At 36.5% G+C, this 20,694-nt stretch overlaps 1 protein-coding gene across 5 annotated transcripts in view; it reads right to left on the bottom strand.

Annotated features, from left to right (window-relative positions):
• The window catches only part of NCOR1 (nuclear receptor corepressor 1), a 75,389-nt gene that overhangs the window by 35,402 nt on the left and 19,293 nt on the right, over positions 1 to 20,694 (bottom strand). For 4 of the 5 annotated variants that reach the window (XM_037372757.1, XM_037372746.1, XM_037372736.1 and 1 more), the window contains 10 exons: positions 18,722 to 18,904; positions 16,709 to 16,822; positions 14,123 to 14,179; positions 13,628 to 13,680; positions 11,723 to 11,789; positions 10,542 to 10,714; positions 8,435 to 8,525; positions 7,722 to 7,900; positions 7,195 to 7,249; positions 6,299 to 6,400 (listed from right to left, as the gene is read on the bottom strand). In XM_037372757.1, coding sequence (XP_037228654.1) covers positions 6,299 to 6,400; positions 7,195 to 7,249; positions 7,722 to 7,900; positions 8,435 to 8,525; positions 10,542 to 10,714; positions 11,723 to 11,789; positions 13,628 to 13,680; positions 14,123 to 14,179; positions 16,709 to 16,822; positions 18,722 to 18,904 — 1,074 coding nt within the window. Of the gene's footprint in view, positions 1 to 2,594; positions 2,760 to 6,298; positions 6,401 to 7,194; positions 7,250 to 7,721; positions 7,901 to 8,434; positions 8,526 to 10,541; positions 10,715 to 11,722; positions 11,790 to 13,627; positions 13,681 to 14,122; positions 14,180 to 16,708; positions 16,823 to 18,721; positions 18,905 to 20,694 lie in introns of those variants that run through there. The other variant, XM_037372775.1, reaches the window with a different exon arrangement.

Below are 20,694 nucleotides of genomic sequence, written 5' to 3'. Positions count from 1 at the left end.
ATTAGCTGTATATCCTTAGTATTTCTCAGTTTATTTTCTTTTACATTTCTTCCAGTCAGATGCCCCACTCAGATATGGTATTTTGTCTTATAAATTCCGCTGAGGTACAGGCTTCTTTTGTAGCGTGAGCACAGGGCTGATAATGTACACCTACGTGTGTCAACAAATACACGTGCTATCGTACGCTTCACTAAAATGAAAAGCAATGTTTTAGAAGTGCTTGGAGAGGGCTGGCCAACATTTTGTGTAGTAATGGTGTTGCTCCTCTCAAATTTTATTTTTAACGATGTCCATTTTAAAACAGTGAAACATGATAGCTTACAACTTGGAAGCAGATCTTGTAGCATGAAAATTATGACCAACTCTAAGTCACCTTCTCAAAACTGTCGTAACAAATATAATTGTTCAAAAGATTGGGTCAAGAATTTTAGACTTATCTTTCCAGCGCATTTACAGAAGGAAAACTACAGCCTAGAATTTTTATGGGTTGTTTGGTTTTTTTCCAACTATAGTCTTTTGTAGTCTTTATTGTGATAATTTGCAAGCACATTAAGCACTGACAAAGCAATGACTATTACAAGTTATTATCCTAAGGAAACAGTACAAAACACTACGCATTACCCGTTAAGGGACTCTCACTCCTTATCTTTCAAAGCAATCCAGATACCATTGCACTGGTAGTTATCTCATATTAGAAAGCACATAAATTTTACTTAAACTTTCCAGAAGACACAATCTGCTTCAAACAGGAATTAATGGAAGAAATTTCTATTACTTAATGTGATCACATAAAATTACCAGCATGGTCCCTTACAGATGCTAAAAAAACCCCAAACAAAACCAAACATGTACATTTAGAAAAATTTGTAGCACTGTTTTTGCTATTCGTTATGACATGCACACAAAAACCCCCTAGCCTTGACATTCCTCAACTTCGCTGCTAGAAGTGATCTAACCTTATACAAGGCAAATATCCTGTGCCATTGTAAGAAAGCATTAGAAAAATGACACTGCTCATACAGGGGGGCAGGGGGTAAAGTATTAGGAAAGATCTATCAAATGTCGCTACAGAAATAATTTCCTTAAGTTTTAGTGCTGTTATCCTCCCTAAATATAGTCAGGAGCCTAAATATTGCTTTTTGCCACCTACAATTATATATCTGCACATGCCCAAAATACCTTACTTTCCAACACTGCCGCCCTTCTATGTTCATAGCTCACCAGCAAATTCCTTCCTCTCCAGGCTAAAATATCAAGCAGTAGTTGGCTGCCACTAAATAATCCACGCAACCCACTCCCCAAAATCCCAGAAGCCTTACATGAAGCAACCGGCAAATGAATGAACTCTCTGGATGGGCCTCAAAAGCCAGCAACCCACATCAATCACCTAGAGCATTATCCATATTGCCCGTTCATGCTGAACAGTATCTGTAACAAGGTGATTTTCCCAAGTGCCATGAAAAAATCCAAGCCTTCTGTACGAGGCACCACAACAAGAATGAGAAAAGAAAGCCTGAGGCTGCAAGTGAGGTTATAGCAGGCGGGACTCCAGTTAAAGCTGAGGGGAGAGGGAAGAGGAAGAAAGAGCTCTCTTCCTCCTTGTGGAAAATATGGAAGTTTATTTAAAATGCGTGATTACAGTTTAAATTCTGTCTTAAATCTGTTTTCATAAGAAACTACGGAATGTAAGAGAGGGTGTGGAGTCAGACATGGCCACACAGAGGGAACCAGTCACAGGAGTTTACGCTGAAGGGGCTTGAACGTGTTAAGCAAACCACCTCCATCAGTCGTCACTCGAGTCACCCCTTCAGAAGAACTGCAACACCCAGAGGCTCCCCGCTCAAATTTGGTGTGTGCAGAACCGGCCTGTTCCTTGCTGGGCATTAGATGCTGCAAGCCAACTTCAAAAAGCAAAATACATGTAATATTCATATAAAGAACCTTTCAAACCAATACCCAAAGTACACTTGGCAATTCATGGAAAGCCAAGGACAGAGAACTACAAGATTGCTCTTTTAGGGCTTCATTAACTCGGATTTTACAGTCCACTGAAAATTTCCTCAAAATAGGCTTTTTTTTTTTTTCCCCACAGAGGAGCCAACCTTCCTGTAAGTGTAGCAGCAGGTGTCACTGTTTCACTAACAAAACTGGGGCTCGAAATTATCACAAGAAGGACTTGTTTTTGACATTTTAATAATGTGAACTGAAGCAGAAATGCCAAACACTAACCACTATCTAACCACTATCATCTTGCTGCAAATTATTAGCACTTAAGATGCTGGCATTGATTATGCAAAACCTTCCTTCAAGCGAGATGTCAGAGACATGCTAAGATAAATTATTTCCATCGTGCTAAACAGACTGGCCTCAAAATCAGGGCGTTAAAAACTGCATTTTCAGAAGGAAAAAATAAAAATTAAAAAAATAGATCCGTATTTTACATATAATTATTTACAAAACAGTCACTGAAAATCCTCTGTTCCTTTTGCCTTGCTAACTTAACATCACACTACGTAAATAACAGGGTTCTCTATTCCACAGTGAATTTATTTAACATGCATAAGCAATAGGTCAAGTGTAGGTTAAACACAAACCTTAAAACAGTTGAAGCCTCCGTCAGCGACGTACCTGCACATTCATCTGTTGATTAAAACTTTTACTATCCAGACAAGGGGGACGGGCTTTAACTCGGGGTACAACTCAAAAGGACAAAACCCACACCGGCACCGACATCACACAGCTCTTTAACAGAGGCTGCCTGACCCAGCAACGTGTTTATTCCAGGAAACTGTGTCATTCTGCCACCTAAGCTGCCTAGAGCAGAGTTGCCCATCTCACATACAACCTTCTAATCTCACCGGTGTCACCAGAGGTAATCCCCACCAAGCTCGGCTTGATTGGCCGTCACAGACATACAGCAAATTTCTGTCTAGTCAGATCACCGGACTGTACCACCTGCTGCAAAGGCACACGGCTCCATCCACAGACACGTGGATGTGCTGACCGGGCAGCCAGACCACAGCAACACCCCTCTTGCTGACTACCGCTTTGCTACCAAATTTCAATGGAAAACTTTACTTGGAAAGAACCTCTTTGCGGTGAGATTTTTAAGGAATTCTCTGTAATCAATGCAAAAGCATCATAAAGCCATGCCTTCTTCCAATACTATGGTAAAAACTTGCTCTTCATTTGAAAAGTCACATTTCTTTTAAGTCACACTTGCTTACTTGCCTCTATCAGCATTCTGGAATGGTTTAAGTAGCATTTTTACAAAAAGTCCTTTCTAGACCTATTAGAGGACAACAATGTATCAGAATTTAATAAGCCTTATCTCCTAACTTGACATGCCTTAATCTAGCATTCAGCTTTGCTAAAGTAAAAGCCCCCACGCTGAAACTTGAGTCAAATTGTACTCACTACATTCTCTGAAGGATCTCAACATCATCACCATGATTAATATCTTCTCCACTGCAATATTCCAATTGCTTGCCTTCTAATTTACAAAAATATATGAACTATTATTAAGAGTTTAAGCTGAAGCACCTGTTATTGGCATAAGCACATCTCTGAGCACATCATAAATCTCACACGACTTGTGTTTGCCAGTCAGCAAGGAAGTTTCAGGTTTCTGCTCAGAGATATGAAAAATATCAGCTTCACACAAAGCTGGGGCATGGGAGGGAGAAGGGAGATGAGCTGCATTCTGCAACCGTAAGATAAAAGTTCTGGCAAGCAAGGCAGTTCAACGCTCTCAGGTTTTTTTACTAGCTGTTCTACATGTTGCTAATTAATCATTACTAAAATTAAGAAATATAAAAATTATTTTTGGTATCATGTATTTCCTTACTACAGCATTACTGAAGACGTAAACTACAACACTTCTGAATTTAAACTTCCAGAAGTGGTTAAAATTTCCCATTTAGAATGTTTATAGAGTATTTCCTCGAGTTTGCAACTACATCTCAACCTTCTTCAGATCTATAAAGTCTGACACTTATCTGCATCCTTAACAAAGCACACATTAAGCAGTTGCCCAAAGTTCAGTGACCTGCTACAGTACTTAACGTGGATCAACAACTAGCAATTAAGACATACAACTCTGCTAAAATTCAAAAGAGCAAGTAATTTGAGTTGAACAAACAACGACAGCAGCTTCAGTGTTCCAACTCACATATTTAGTTATTCACACATATCAGTATTCACAGGAGCAGTTCCTACGACAGGCAGAGCACCTTGGGTTTCCTTTTATAGTGAACTAAGTTTACAAATCTATGCCCTTGGGTACAGAGCTGTAATAAAAATATTTCTATTTATATATGCATTATCCAAGGAAAACAAACAATTTACGGATTGAGAAATCCATCCAAATTTTGAACTCCACCGGTTCCAATATTCTAAACTTTAACAATAGACATTTAAATACACAGTTATGATCTGCATATCTCAAAACTTAGTTATATTGCATTACAGCTTGAGCCAGTTCTGCCTCCTCACCCCTCATAACAGCTGCAGAAGAACAGCATATGGCAAAGATAGCACTCAACGTGTATGCTTACTGTGATCACACCAAGCTCATTTTATAACAGAATATGAAAGTAAGCCACTTAAAACAGCAGCATTATCTGTGTTTAGCGTCCACAGCGATTGTCTCCATTTTGGACAATCTCATTTATTTCTATCTTCTTTGTATTCCATGCATCCATACTTTAATGGCAATCAAACACCATCACTGGGCACATGACAATGTATTTTTCCTATTAAAAAGCATTATTAGGCTTAGAAAGCCTAACAGAAGCTCTGGCAAAATACAGGTTATTTCCAGTATTTTCTCCCATCACAGTAGTTCACTATTAGTCACAGTAGAAGCTCTAACTAAATCTTGTGCATAATGACAATGACCTTATCCCAAGCGATCCATAATTTGTGCAGTACAGACAAGTCTTCTGTGGTAGGACCTCTTCTCTTAGAGGACCAGACCATAATTTATACAACAGCAGCATAGAAGCACACAATATGATGATCTAGTGAACAGGACCAACTTACAAACTGAAACAGTTTGCAGCAATTTTATATTAAAAATACATTTACTGGGACTCTCAGAAAACTTACATTATTTTAAAAGGGGATTCAAATATCCTGAAGTGTGATATTTATATAATTTGCTGTTTTGCAGTTCAGTACAGATTTGTACTGAATACCTCAAAGTCTCCACAATTTTCTCTTTAGCATTGCTGCTGAAATATGACTAAATCCGATAACCCACAACTCTTCAGATTTTAAGGTCTGCGTATTTGAAAGGACTCTCCTGCCTCCATCAAGCTTCAGTTCTAACAGAGCGCTGGGTATTTCTTCAGCACATCGTATCTATACTGGTTTCCAGCTGTTAAATTCATTTTAAGGATGCAAACTCAAGATACCTGGCAGGCTTTGTTGTTATATCTAGTACTATGTCCATATACTTTTATTTCATATATGACCTTCTTTCCTAACCTGTCACTGACACATCTTTCATCCTATTTGCAGTATTTCCTAAGTACTTGATAGATGCAAGGGGAAATCAGAATGGGAAGAGTAGGGAACGTGTTCAGTGAACACACAGCACTCCTCTTACTTTCTTAAAAATAAAAAATCCAAAAATTTCTTAATGTTATTTTTTTGTTTGTTTTCCAATATCCACATTAAACCTGGTACACCAGCAAATATATTTATATGCTTTTTTTGTCCATAATACACTGTTTTTTCCCCTCCAAAGGCTTCCAAAACTTCCAAAGAAATATCTCCTGAATCAGCAGAAGTTTTATTTGCATGCATTAAATTGGTCTCTTTCTTCTTACTATGAAGTTCCAGTTTGACTTTGAGCCTGACCACCAAATAAAGATCACTATTAATTTCTGCTTTTTGACAAACACTAACATTATGAAGTGATTATATATATTTTCCACTGCAAGTCACATGCTAAATCTAGTTTCTGTTGACTCCAACATAGGATTTAATGATGGATTCAACTTCAATGTCTTATGGCAGGACCTCAAATAAAATGAATTGTCACATCAAAAAAGAAGTCAAATGTGCGAAGGAAGATAATACTCCACAGAATTAAAAACAAACTGAAAGAACACCCTTTGAGGTCAGGTTTATTTAAATTTAAAATGGTTCAAAATGCAGTAAAGGAAAAAAATATTTTTCCTTTTCCCACTTCCTCATGCATATAACATACTTGCTATACTGGATAGTAAGACAGTTGTAAATATGAAACAATAAAATAGCAATATCCAAGTGATGAATGCATTTAAGATACCTGGTTTCTTCCTCTGCGTTTACCATAATTCCTTCTCACAAGGGCTTTATAATTTTCATTTTTCTTGGTCAAATAATAATATAATACACAGTCAGGAACATTCTAAAGTGAAAAAGCAAAAAAAATATTTAGGTTTTACTCCTATTAAAAAATATGGGTTTAGTATTTAATTTCTCTCAACACTTAAACTATTCAGCCCCTAGACTAAAATAAAACTCTATTAGATTTGTTTGCTCAGCAGGGAAGTGAATTCACACACAAATATAACAATGTAACTAAGCGTAAAATTATAGTGTTTAACACAAGCCTCATGTATTTATAATATCCCTCTGCTACTTCAGTCTGTGTAATTTAATCTATACTAGACAATTTGCAAGTTTGAAGGCTTGTTTATCGTAACAGCTGTATGTATTCAAGATTCTGTTGTCTTAACAAATCCTAATTCTGTTACTTCTTACATCAGTTCTGCACAATCATTTCTAGAGACTACAATTAGTTCTAGAGACTAATTCAGCCAGCAGTAGAATCCCACTGACTTGAGAGGTGGTGGCAAGATTTCTACAATAGAACAGTGGCTCAGCAGAGCCAATTATGTCCTTATCTAAACAGTGAGATAGTTAAGCTTACCTGCTTCAAAAAGAAAATAAGATCAAAACTAAATGAAGTGCCATTTTCTTTTATTTTTGTCGATAGCAATTTCACTATTTCACTAACTTTTGTTAGATGTCTGCATGCACTGATTGCGTTACTGATCACGTCCTGTCAAAGCAGTAATTGGGGGTTTTTTTGGACTTAAAATTTTTCCAGGAAGAGAAAATGATGCTGGGATAAATGACTTACATTTGGAAAGTCAGGGATCCCACCCTAGGCTCTACTTATATTAAAAAAGGTCTTACCTTTCGTTCCAGGTAGGAAGCAATTAGACCAAAGTTCTTGGGATGTTGGACAAACCTTTTATAAATCAGAAATTATTTAAGTTTAACAACATAATTCATGATCATATAAGCAAAGCAGTCTTCCAAACAATCTGTTCCATCAGCAAGCCTTTGATTTACACAACTGAAATCAAAGAAGCCCAGTTTTCAAATTGTGCAAATTTAGAACTAAGCACTTAAAATTAGCTATTAGCTGACATAATGAGATCATATACCTACTCTTCCCATTTTAATGTTATCACAGAACTATATCACTTTTGAGAGAAGTTCTTATCTAAGGACTAAATGCATGTGAGCCCACTCAGACAAAAAAATAAGTGGAGAAGCCTAAAACTTTTGCCACGGTTCCTTCATTCCACTAAGAACATTATCAAATATTACTGCACAAAAGCTTCAGCATTCTTGATTTAACTGACATTTACTGTGGGGTTAGGTATTTAACTGCCATTTGCAATGTAATAAAAATAAAAGATAAGAAAGCCCATTACTTTTCCTTAAAAATCTCTTTCTCATGGTCGGTCCAGACATTCATGAACTGTCTGTCTTTATAAACTTTCATGGGATCCTCCATCAGACCATTCATATTAATAAACTTGACTCGTCTTTGTTCTGCATCAAACATCATGGGAGGAATGACAGAGAGCTGACGCATTTGTTTTTCATTATTCTACAGACAAAAAATAAAAGGAAAAGGAAAGAATTCAAAAAGTTGATACTAATGTTTACAGTTCTTGAATTATACAACTCTTTAAAGCTCCACCACAGTATACATTCACAGTTTGAAATTTCTTTTTGTCCGCTTCTAAACTCTTCTAGAAGTTGTCACTATCCCAACAAACATTTACACAGTCAGCTTAAGGAAACAGTGTCACAAATGAAAAACTAAAACGGCACAGGGTTTTAGAAAGGAAGAGTTTTCACATGTTTGTTAGAGCTGTAAAAAACTATGTTGTAGCAAGCCTGCAAGGAACACCGACACATGAGAAAAATCTAGGACCGATGCAATTAGGAAGCATAACACTTAAAAGTATTTGTAAGACCTGTTTCAAGCCAAATTTCATGCATATTCTCTCAAACCAGTCCCAAAATGTTTCTCTTATCAAAAAAAACCAAACCCTTTGAAAGAGACCTTTCACTGCCAATAAAAATATATTGAGTCACTTGCTGTGCTTCTATAGCAAAGTAAAGACAACAGCCTCACCTCCTGCTCAGAAAGTCCATCAATGATTTCAGAAATCTCATGTTCACTTCTAGCAATAGTTGCTGAAAGTCCAGCCCCTCTTTGACCAACTCTAAAATTAGGGGAAACAGAAGTAGTAAGGATAAAATGGAAAACAGCTGTATTTTCAGACTTTGTACACAACAATGACAACCTTCAAAATTCCTCAAAAGAACTGTTACCAGTCTCACAGATCAGTTAGGGCTGTTTTTTTCTTAAGCAGTCTCAGAGTACAGACTCTGTTCGCACACTGCAATTTCAAACAACTGCTCAGTTTCACAGGTGAATTTGCAAAGCTCAGCAAGAAGGGCACGCTCGAGTCAACAGCAAAAAAGGATTGTTACCACTGATTCCATTGCAAGTAGTTGCCTTAGATACATTAATACGCTTCTGTGGAGCATGAAAAATGTTCAGTGGCACAAAACCCATCACCTTAATTACTACAACTGATACACCGTGGCTTTTTTTTTAAAAAAAAAAAGATAAAAGGAATACTAAATTTTTCTTTCATCATTTTGGCCAAGTTACTAATACAGCACTAAGACTCGTTACAACAAGGGAAAATTTTCAACTTTTGAATTCATGGGGAGAGCTGTAGTTTGGAAGAATTTTTCAGCTTGCGATTATTACACTTAAGAATGTCATAATAATACATTACAGCATGTGGATCAAAAAGCATTTCAGAGAGAAAAATCACTGATAATTAGACAGACAAAATATCCTCATTTGTTCAAAGATTTTACCAAACTAATCAATTTGCACAAAATCTGTCAAAAAAAACTCCTTAGTATTTATGCAGCAATAGTGTTACAAGCAGAGCTATAGACAAATACGCCATTACATTAGAGAACATGAATATAATGTAAAGAGATGGCCCCCTTCCCAAGTAGTTTGCAATTACAAAGATTGAATATATTCTTAAAGTAAAAGCTTCTCATAGACAAGAGTGCTGTTTCCATTCTAACAGTTTTTCTTTCTTTATTCCACAAAGCCAGATCTTGCAGCCTCCAAGACGTACTGCAAACTATCTGCTTTTCCTATGTTTTATGAAGTAAGGTGACTTAGACAGATGGTTAGAAGAAATAATGAGATGAAATCTTTATGGGTCTTGAACTCTCAAAGGTGTATTAAAATGATTCAAAACATTAGATAAACAGATTTCAACACAACTGAATCAAACTTGACCTAATTCTAATTTAAAACGCTACCTACAGTACTGTACATAAAGTGAACTCTCAACTGAATTGTGCTTCGTTCCTTTTAAGACTTTTTGTATAATTTCCATTTAACAAATGCCTGACAGATTAAAATTAAATAGCAGGGAGTTAATTGTCATAGCTTGCATACATCAAAAAACAAAAATGTCTAGAATCAAATTACACAGCAAGTACAACAAAAGATCACTCAAATTGTTAATTAAAGAAGTCAAATGATTTTTGAGTGTGTAGGCTAATGATTATAGGGAACATGAAACAAAGAAGCGACACCAGTGATAGAAAAATACTAAGTACAAGTTAGGCTGTAGGACCAAACCAAACAGGCTCGCATGAGGCTGACGCTCCAGTTAAGTCCAACTCCACAAACCCCTTTATGCATTTGAGCAGCTTTAACTCATATGGTCTCATCGAGCACCACAACCTAATGAGTCTTTGCTAATTAGCCCTTTTCCTGTATTTCTTTTGGAAAAATAAGGGGTTTGATGGCAGATCTGAAGAGAGGGATAGGAAAGGGACAATTTGGACACATTAAGGCAGCCCAAGAGGACACCAAACTGACGAGGCTAGCACTGCTGACAAAGCTGGTGGGGAGGGACAGGAGAGGGTGAGACTTAAGACAGTGGATATACAAAGATAATCATGAAGATCCTTAGGATGTGAAGTGAAACTTGACCAAAATGCCATGAAACACAGCAAATAAATGAAAGAACATCTTACTTGATACTGTATGATACTCTAAAATACTGGTTTTTAAGGAATAAAATGATGAACACAAAACTTAACCATTAAGCTGAACCAATTTTATTATTAATTCTTAAAACTGAAGTACTAAGAGATATTTTGTAGGAAATATTTCAAATCCATGGTAATACCTTTGGAATCGTTCTTGCTGTTCTCTTTGCTTCCGGATTTCTGGAAATTGTTTTTCATAGTACTCTCTTGTTTTGCTCTCCTTAGCTTTCCTGCGTGGATTATTTTCTATCCTGTCAACTTTTTTCTCCCATGCCTCCATCAGCTGATCATAACGTTGACAGATTTTCTGTTCCTGTTAAATTCCAAAAGTAAACCTTGAACTAAACAAAAATACACTAAGTGATCAGTATGCATAACACGAGTAGGCTCCCAGAACGAACAAACATATTTTTCCTGCTCTAGTGGCTTCCATTTTGAAGATGACATTACACAATTTTCAGCAGAGAGGTGAGGAAATGGATATGAAAATGCAGATTTTGCATATTACACACTATTTCTTTGCTTTACACATCACAATGGTATTCGGTAACAGCTATTACTGCCTTCCAGAAATTGCACATCTTCTGGTACCAGGCTTTTAGTTAGTGGATTTTTTTAATATTTTATTTAAAATTTTTAATTAACAGAAGGGGGCTGGAATCACTGCAGTATATCCTCAATGTGGGTGATATGTAGGGAGCTGCTCCTACATGAAAAAAAACTAGGATCATAAGAAGAAAAACACTTAATTGCATTTTCATAGCGGAATCTTCTAATTTGATGTATAACCCTTTGCTATTCTTAATAATAAAAACGATCTTTCAGACACCACCCAGAAGGGCCTCTTGACTTTGTATGCCACTTGCTACAACAGCATGCAAGAGAAAGCATTAAGTCAATTAATACTGGTATCCAACATGTGTGAGTTAGATTAAAAGTGCTGTCAGACTTCAAAAATCAGAGATCTGCCCCATTTTCTTTCAGATACTACAGCTGCTATACAAGAAAAGAAGTTCAGAGAGGTCAGGCATGACAGTTAAAGATTTCACTGGGTGTCTTCCACTCATACTCTTTAAGAAGAGAAAAGGAAAGGAAAGAAAAAAAAGCTTTTCCCGTATTGTACTTTAGATGGTTTTCAGTCAAATAATCAACAGACCAGTTATAAACCCGCAGCTTATTTTCTAGTAAAGCAACTGAATTTTAGCTTAAGATCTTATTTTTCTAATCAATAGGATTTACACAACACATTTGGGAATGTAACTCAAGGATCCAGACAGAAAACCAAACACGTGCTCTCTTTACAAAAACATGGCAGTATTACCCGTTGTTTTCTTGCATGGTTTCTTCTTTTAAAGAACAGTATTAGCTTCTTCCTCATCACTTGGTTTCTGGAAAACAAAATTAGGGGGAAAAAACACCAAGCAACAAAAAAAAAAACTACGTAAGAATCAAGCACTTCAAAATTACTCAGCAAAGCCCATATAGATCCTAGATGACAGATCATTATTATGAAAAATATTTTTGGTGTAGAAAATAGAGGGGAAATTTCTGATGAAACAATCATCTAACTAATACTGTATTTTAGAAGAGAGAATATTCTTGAAGATGGCTGGAACAAGCAATTGAGACACAGAAGCTTACAATTTCAAGTTACGTGCTCTCCTTTGGAATCAGACAATATGCTAAAATGAGTAAATTTGGCTTAAGATATTATGCTGGAGTGGGGTGGGGGGGAATCTTTGTAATTCAATCCTAAAGTTAAGACTTTTACAATGTATTACTCAAAAAAAAAATCAGTATTTTGGAACTGCTAAGAGAAGATTTTAAAGGACAGCCATCTGTAGGATTTTTTCTGTACTTAGAAAATATTATAAAATGCTAGCAAAAGTTATAGCACTTCATAATATGCATGTAATTCATTACGCATTTCTTCACACCTGAAACCAACAATTCATTTCTTCCTTTATAAAAACTGGTAGTACAGAAAATGGTTATGAATAAACAAATCCTATGAAAAGACTAATGTTCTTCAAGAAATTTGAAGTGGGATAATCATGCCACAGCAGTAAAGTTTGTCTAAACGCCACCAATATTTGAGTTGCAAAGTGAGACATGAAAGTAAATATTTTTTTTTCCCCAGTTACTGTGCCAGAGAAGCCATGAAAAGGCCTTGGTCTTCATAGTTACAATAGAGTGGGATTTCCTCAAAGAAGATTTGCAAGAAATATGCACTTTTGTGACCATTGAAATTCAGCCATTACTTTCACTAGTAGCAATACATGTTTTCAAAACAAGCTGATACTTGTTGCAATGGAGTGATCACTATTTTGGTATTTTATAGCATTGCTACACAGTGAAATCAATATTGATTTGACATACATAGGTAAAAAGGAAGATTTTGTTCTACGTTATGAATGACATTTTGTAGAGAAGTTCAGCATCATCTTTGCAGAACTGAGATGTTCAAAGCAATTGGATGAAACAAACACCATGAAGAAGGTCTCTTTTATGGACATTTGAGTACAAATAAGCTCAATTAAGCACATTTTTAAATTAATCTATTAAAACTACATTTGTATTTATAAACAATATTTACTGCAGTAAACTAAAAAACCACAGCTCATACAAATTCAAGAAACAAGTTCTATATGAAAAACAAAAAAATTACTTTCCTCAAAAACCACGTTTCTTTCAGAAGACAAGCAGTTTATTTCAAATAATTGAATTTGGTTTGCCCTAAATAACAGGTAAGTGTAGCATGCAGTAACTCTGCTCATAGCCACGACAGAAAATGATTACATGGTTAAGACATAATAAAAATAAAATAAATTAAAAAAAATAATCAGGACTCCTCCTAAGGTTTATTGACAGTGGTAACTTTTGAAACTCTTCTTTGAACGGTACTTTCAGGGAAAGTTGACTAGATATATCCATGTCAGATCTGGTATTTTAGACTCTGAAAAACACTAGCATTACCAACTTCAGTTTTATATTTATCTTTAAGTTCAGATTCAAAGTGACAGTTTCTTTCTGCCTTCAATACATGTAACTCCTGCTTTTCAGCACTGTTCTACGACATAGATATCCAAAAGTTACATGGACTGGAAGCTTTTAATTATGGATAAAGTACACACACTATTTGGAAATCACAGCAATGAAAAATTCGAGCAAATGTTTAAGTCTAGCTGCCCTAAATGGCACCGTGACAAGATATTAAAGCACTTACGTTTTGATGTTTTCATGGTAGACCTTTGTGTCTGATGGTTGGTTGTAAAGTGGCTACAATTTTGGATTAGAAATGTATGCTTAGTACTTTTCAATGCATGTAATTCTAAAAGTATATGCAATATATTTAACAATATCTTAGTATTCTGCCAACAGTGCACTCAACCTGAGATGCAGCAGTCTGAAGGGACTAGAAGATATTCAACACAAAGCATAGATTTCATTACTTAGAATTAGGTTATAACTACTTATGTACAACAGTATTTCATTTTTTTCATATTTCAAACTCTTCTCTCAATTAGCTTCAAATCGATTTTAAAAATTACACTTATGTGGCCAATCAGTTCACTAAAGCCCCAATTCACCAGTGCATTTAAACACCCACTTTTATACATAAACAGAACTACATCTGTTTACCACAGCAGATTTACAGCAACTGGCAACACAGAAAACTGAACAAAAGACAGACAAACAAACAAAAACCCCCACAACTTACCAGTTCAACTTTTGGGCCAAGACCTTCAAAAATCTTGTGAGCTTCTTCTGCTTTTTTCTGCAAGAAAGATTTTTTTTTAAAATATATAGTCTAAGTAAATCACCTGAAGTTAGCATCAAAAGTGCATCTGAGCTTTTTCACTTATGCTAGCTGCTAAACCCCTGTCTGACCATACTATATCCTTCTTAACCTACTTCTGCAGTGCTGCCTCAGAAAATCAAGAAACTCATACTTGAATTGTTCAGTTACTACTCTGATCTCCGTGTTTGGAAGCTGGTAGAGCATAAACGCAGAAACCGATTTCTGCAATTCAAAAAGAACATACATTTAACAAATAACATAGCAAATCAATATTAAGAGGAAAAAAGGTGTCCAGTAAAATGAAGTATAGCTAGCATCAAAAAAATGGAAATAAGAGACTAAAATTGTCCAGTTGCCAAGTGTGGGAGTGTGAATCCATATGTACATACACACACAGAGAGAAATATGTCAAAGGTCCTACTTCCCTCACACTAGGCAAAGACCCTGAAATAATTCTGACCCTAAAGGAGGCAGCACTGAGTAAGACAGTTGGCTTTCACAATCTCATTTCAAGCCTGTACAATCTTCCAAAGCTCTTTGTCAACAGCCAGGCTATCTGAAATGACCCTCAAATTTCCTTCCTCCCCCCCCAGCAGTTATATGTGCTAGCCCTCAGATATCTGCAAAGAAAAATATAGGAGAAAATAATCCATAAAGCAGTCACTATTCAAAAGTGTCCTGCTAAGTTCTAACCTCTTTCCATATAATTGCAATCTTGAGAAATTCTTTGGAACTCACAGCTGCACAAAATAATTATATATCAAGGAAATATTATAGTACTACCCTGGAAGAATGTTTTTTCTGGTCTCAAAACATTTAAGATTGAACTCTAGCCCTATTACTTTTAATATTCAACTACTGATGGAATTTGGTTAAAGTAATTATCCTAAACTGCATGGTTTGAAGATGAAAGCTGCCAAGGGGATTGTCCTCTTGCACAACTGAAGAAGAAAAGATACCAAACAAGCACTATGTACACAAATGGCTTAACAGATCTTAAATAAACCTTTAAATAAGACAGTGAGTAGTGACACGTGCTATTTGTATTAAGCCCCATCAACTCTGCCATTCTGCAGTACATGTAATTCCTGACACGAGAACTCAAACCAAGTGCTAAATGGATTCACAAATGCATTAAGCTTAATAATTGCCTTTGGATATAGAATACTATATCAACAGCTACACAGACAGAAGCTAATAGATAACTATACACTGACACAGGCAACATAAAAATGGGTTTCCACATCTACTGACACGTACACGATGTGGGGAATGCAACAGCAAGTTAAAAACTCTGTTGTAAAACCCACGTGTAACCAGTTAGCAGAGAAAGTTGCACAGCAGCCCACTAAGGTGTCTTCAAACTCACAGTTTTGCCTACTACCCAACATGCAACTCAGCTTGTCTTGTTAGGTGATTGTATGAGTTTTATAATTTTTATTACATTATAGCATGAAAGAGATTTAAAGCAGTAAAACTGGTTTGTAACCAGAAGTAAACATATCGCTGTACATTGGCTACAACAGTTTTTATAACATAATAATTGCCCTACTGTCCTGTATTAAGTAAATACATCAAATTTCACAGACAACTGGGGGAAGGGGAGAACAGGCTGCACGGAACACTTGAGACAAAGTTCCACTGTATAAAAAAATCTAGTATTGTGTTGCAGGTTTTTACCACCTCATATTTTCAAAAATAGACTATTGTAACAGAAGTTAGCTGTTTCTCTAACCTACAAAATAGAATCGGGAAATTAAACAAACATAAGCCTCTCACAAAAGACCATAATACTCTCAAAACCAGCAGATATCCAACATCCTAATCTCAAACTACCAGGAAAAAAAAAAAAAAAAAAAGGCAGGAAGCAGTTTGCTACTTCTGGCAATATTACTGAGCGCCTGTACTTTTCTCATGACTTATGCAATGCAAGCTCACAATTCACCAATATACTACTTCTTCATATCTGTTCATTTATCTAGATCTTAAGAGCCAGAAGTCAGAGTTTAAAAAGAAAGCACAGAATCTTACAACATAGGCAGTTTTTCCCCTTCAGTTAATTTAAATGTTGGGTCTTCAGCCAAGCTTGTCAGTATTTATGTAAGGAAAAGAGAATACAAGATAAATTTCTGTGGCTTTTTTTTTAATTTATCTATCTACACGCATACAAATATCTGTCTATATATACATACGTGTGTGTGCGCCTCTCTGTGTGTTTATACATATCTATATCTAAACATCTCAACAAAAGGGTCTAGGGATGAGAGACACAGATGTGCTTCCCTAGACGGCTTACAAGATAGAAGGATCCTGTGATCAAGAATAAAAATGTCATGCAAGCATCTTTCATTTAAATAAGTAAATGAGTATTAAAAGAGGGATAAAAAGGGCAGATCAATAAAACAGCAGAAGCAAAAACTGACCCACAGAAGTTAAGACACAATGAGTTTTAGCACATTGGGTCAGATTCACAGCTACACTCAGTCAACTGAAAAGCACGCTTACCCGATTTTCATCGTAAATAATTTGGACAATACTGCGGTGTTTCTGTTCCACTGGAGGAGGGGAGACAGGCCGCTCTGGCTCTGGAGGCTTAGCAGCTTCTTCTTCAAGTTGTTGCTAAGAGACGAAAGAAAGAAAATCAGCCATCCGCACCATGTTACCCTTACCAGTAATTAGTCACCAGAGATAAAATATGCATCTGATCAACAGTTAGCACCGCCTGTTATTTCTCCTTTTAACTGACAAGGAATGAATGAAATGGTTTTAATGCCAATAGGGACGATAACAAGACTATTTTTTGTACTATTGGTAAACCAAATTAACTGTTTAAAAAAGACTTGTTTCAGCTTGACATGTAAAGTGACTTTTCAATTTATCACTATGTAACTTTAAACAAAAATATTAACTTCAGAGAAAGTTACTCCAAACCTGCCTTCTCACAGAGGAAGTTGCCTTTCTATTGTAGATATTCAAGTGTCATTATTACTACTACTATCTCATTGTTTACAAAGTACAAAAGTCCTTCTAACACTCCACAGAGAACATAATTCTAAACATACTTCACAGCAGAAATAAACCACTCCACATGCATTGAAGTTCCAAGATTGTTAAAATACCAAACAAGCAAAAAATACCAACAGCAAAAAAAAAAAACAACCCTGTAATGTTTTCCTAGCTACTACACTGCTGCACTACACACTCTCACATCAAATAAATCTGGTTCAGTGACACCTTCCTTTTTTAATTGTCAATATCCTTCATCCATGCCTGCCACAAACATGCAACAAAGAACTACTGACACTAGGGATCCATCCCATCTTACAGTACTGGATAGAACATGCTACATTTCTGCATAAGAATTCAAAGTGTAAAATTTTTGCAGAATGACTTAATAAGCAGGCTCAATTATTGCAGGCAATGACAACTTTGTAATTTTTAAGAAGTCAAATCATAGTAAAAATGTGCACAAATGAACCTTCATAGATAGTATGCATAGTACTTGCTGATTTTGTGGAAAAGTGAACAAACAAACAAAAAGATAGGCATCGTTTAACACACAGCCAGGTATTTAATGACATACTTTTTTATTTTTGTGCTGAAGGTCACTTTACAGGTCATTAAAATTCAGATGGAATGAAATGCTTCCAGACCATAAAAACATATCACTCCAAATAGTTGTCTATTTATTATCCTGGACCTACAAGTTAACAAATCCTATAGCATAACTAATTTCCTACAGAGTTCCCACTTAAAAAACGTAATGCTGGCACTATTTCTATCTGGATCTTTGAAAGTCATAAAAGGAAAAGACGACAAGGACTTTGTTTTTGCCAAGGAGTAACAGATGCCTAGATTAAAGGGTGGGTTTAGTTGGCCACAACAGCTACTGGGAAGGCAACAACTACTGCCAGGAAACATTTCCTTTGCTTCCAAAGGCTGAAGTGCAGCGCTCTGGTGCAAAGCACAGCCAGGACCATACCAAAAAAGGTGATACTTCCTCCTTTATTTCTCTGCGCTGTTTACTCACACCCCTCCTACTACACTTTCCCCCCAATGCTGACCTTAGCTCCAGATGTTAGGATCTCTTGCCCTTGTGAAAGCAGATGATCCAGGGACTTCTGTACAAGCACTGGCTTTGGAGATGCATGCAAGGGATTCTCCCCTTGCACAGACTGAGAAAGAATAAAGATGACAGCCTCCCCTCACCCAGCAGTCATCTTTAAGGCTGAAACTGCAGTCATGGTGCCCTTGTTTCACTAGTCGTCTAACAGAAGTTTAAAATATAAAGCCATCCACTGTTGGTGTTACTACGTGGCTTTCTCCTACTTTCAAAAACACCTAAAGCTATGTGATGTTCAATCCACTTAAATGTTTTAACAAAATCACATACATAACCTTCCCTTTTTAACTTGTTCAGTTGGTTCACGTAACCAAAAATTCACCAACAACAACAAATGAAGTTTTTCCACACCTTCTTCACTGGCAGATAAAAACAGTAGTGTCTGCTATGCTTACTTGCTTTTTCTTCAGTTTAAGGATTTGCTGTTCAACTTTCGCAATTTCGCGATCTACACGGTCCATGCTCTGTATCAATTCTTCCTTTGACAGCTTTGAAGGTGAAGCATTTTGGTCCTCCCCACAAGGCTGACCAGAAATTGGAGAAGATGGTCCCTCATGTTTTCCTCCAAAAGATGGGTCCTTTCATGGGGACAGGAGATGGGGTGGGGGTGTGGGGGAGAAATTGAGAGAAATTTGGTCATATTGATAACATAGGTGAGTGTTCAGTAACCAAACTAGCATGCGTGAATTAAAAAGAATTTCCAGTTAATCTGTATCTCTGTTGAAGAGCTAAGTTAAAGCTTAATATTTCAAATTATTAACACTATAAATATTTTAGAACTGACAGCCCATTTCACAGTCTACCTTTAAAAATAACAGCACATTTCAACATTGAAACCAAACCTTGAAACCAAAATGAGGATCAAAACATCTCACTTTAAAAAATGTGTCTTCATAACTGTAAACACTATCTTTCTCCTTTAAAGCAAGGGTTACTTGAGAACAAGTGCTCAATACTCTGCACGTGTATAGATGAGGATATTCTTGAAGATAACCATGACGACCCTGATAAAGTGTATCTGGAGTCAGCTGTGGTTATAAAAGGACTAAAGAGAAGTGATGACTTAAGAGAAGACAGGTGCCCTGGTTTCACCTGGAACAGTTAGTTTTCTTCTTAGTAGCTGGTACAGTGCTGTGTTTTGGATTTTGTGTGAGAATAATGTTGATGACAGATGTTTTTAGTTGTTGCTAGTTAATGTTTATACTAAGTCAAGGACTTTTCAGTTCCTCAAGCCTTGGCAGCAAGACAGCTAGAGGGGCACAAGAAACTGGGAGGGGACACAGCCAGGACAGCTGACCCAAACTAGCCAAAGGGATACTCCATACCATAGATCATGCTCAGTATATAAACTGGGGGGAGTTGGCTGCAGCCAATCATTGCCTGGGGACTGGCTAGACATCAGTCAGTCAGCAGGAGGTTAGAAATTTTATTGTGCATCACTTGTTTTTTCTCCTTTCCCTTTGGATTTTATTCCTCTCCCCTTCTCCCTCTTTTTCATAATTATTATTGTCGTTCTTATTATAGTTATAGTAACTGTTATAGTTATTATTATTGTTTTGAGTCACTCCCACTCCCATTTCATTTTAATTATAAAATTGTTCTTATCTCAACCCTCAAGTTTTACATTCCTTTCCAATTTTCCTCTCCACACTTCTGGGGGTGGGTGGAAGTGAGTAAGCGTGAAACTTAGTGTGTGGTACTTAGTTTCTGGCTGGGGTTAAACCATGACAACAGGTTACACTATTCATTTGGCTTTCACTTTTCTTGCCTCTGCTTTTTTGTCTGTTCCCAAACAACATATTCCAACGCGCTTCACGTTCTAGTATCAGCACTATTGCACCTTGTCTTTGTTTATGTCATCAGACCATCATGCTCCATGACTACCTAGCTGGCAAACACTAGATCGCTCATTCAAGCCAATCTGCCTGAAAGATGACGCGTCCAAATGCCACTTCTCCTCGAGATAATACTAGGCTGTATTTCTAAATTGAGACAGTAGATTTCTATATGTAGCGCCTGGATAAAAATTCAGTTACATGCAAGCATGTTCACATTGAATGTCTTGGCTCAGATTCTTCAATCCACTTTGATCTCATCTTTGCTATGCAACAGAGCAAGTTACTAAGAAATCACATGCTATCATTTTACTTCACAGAGAGTTTATTCACATGATAAGAGGAATGGTAGAGAAAAAGCAAGGCAAGTAATCAACTTTTTAAATCCTGGTGCCTATTAGCTTTTGAACCTACATAGTGAAAATTTTTTTAAGATTATCTGAATTTAGAGACCTGAGAGCTCACCTTCAGAAGTCACACCCATTATGCACCAGCTTTTTGATGCATGAAGCTGCGTGCATGCATGAGAGAAG

Source organism: Falco rusticolus, chromosome 1 (assembly GCF_015220075.1).
Source record: "Falco rusticolus isolate bFalRus1 chromosome 1, bFalRus1.pri, whole genome shotgun sequence".
Lineage (NCBI taxonomy): Eukaryota > Metazoa > Chordata > Aves > Falconiformes > Falconidae > Falco > Falco rusticolus.
The sequence above is the reverse complement of the archived record's forward strand: the minus strand, read 5'-3'. Positions and strand labels throughout refer to the sequence as shown.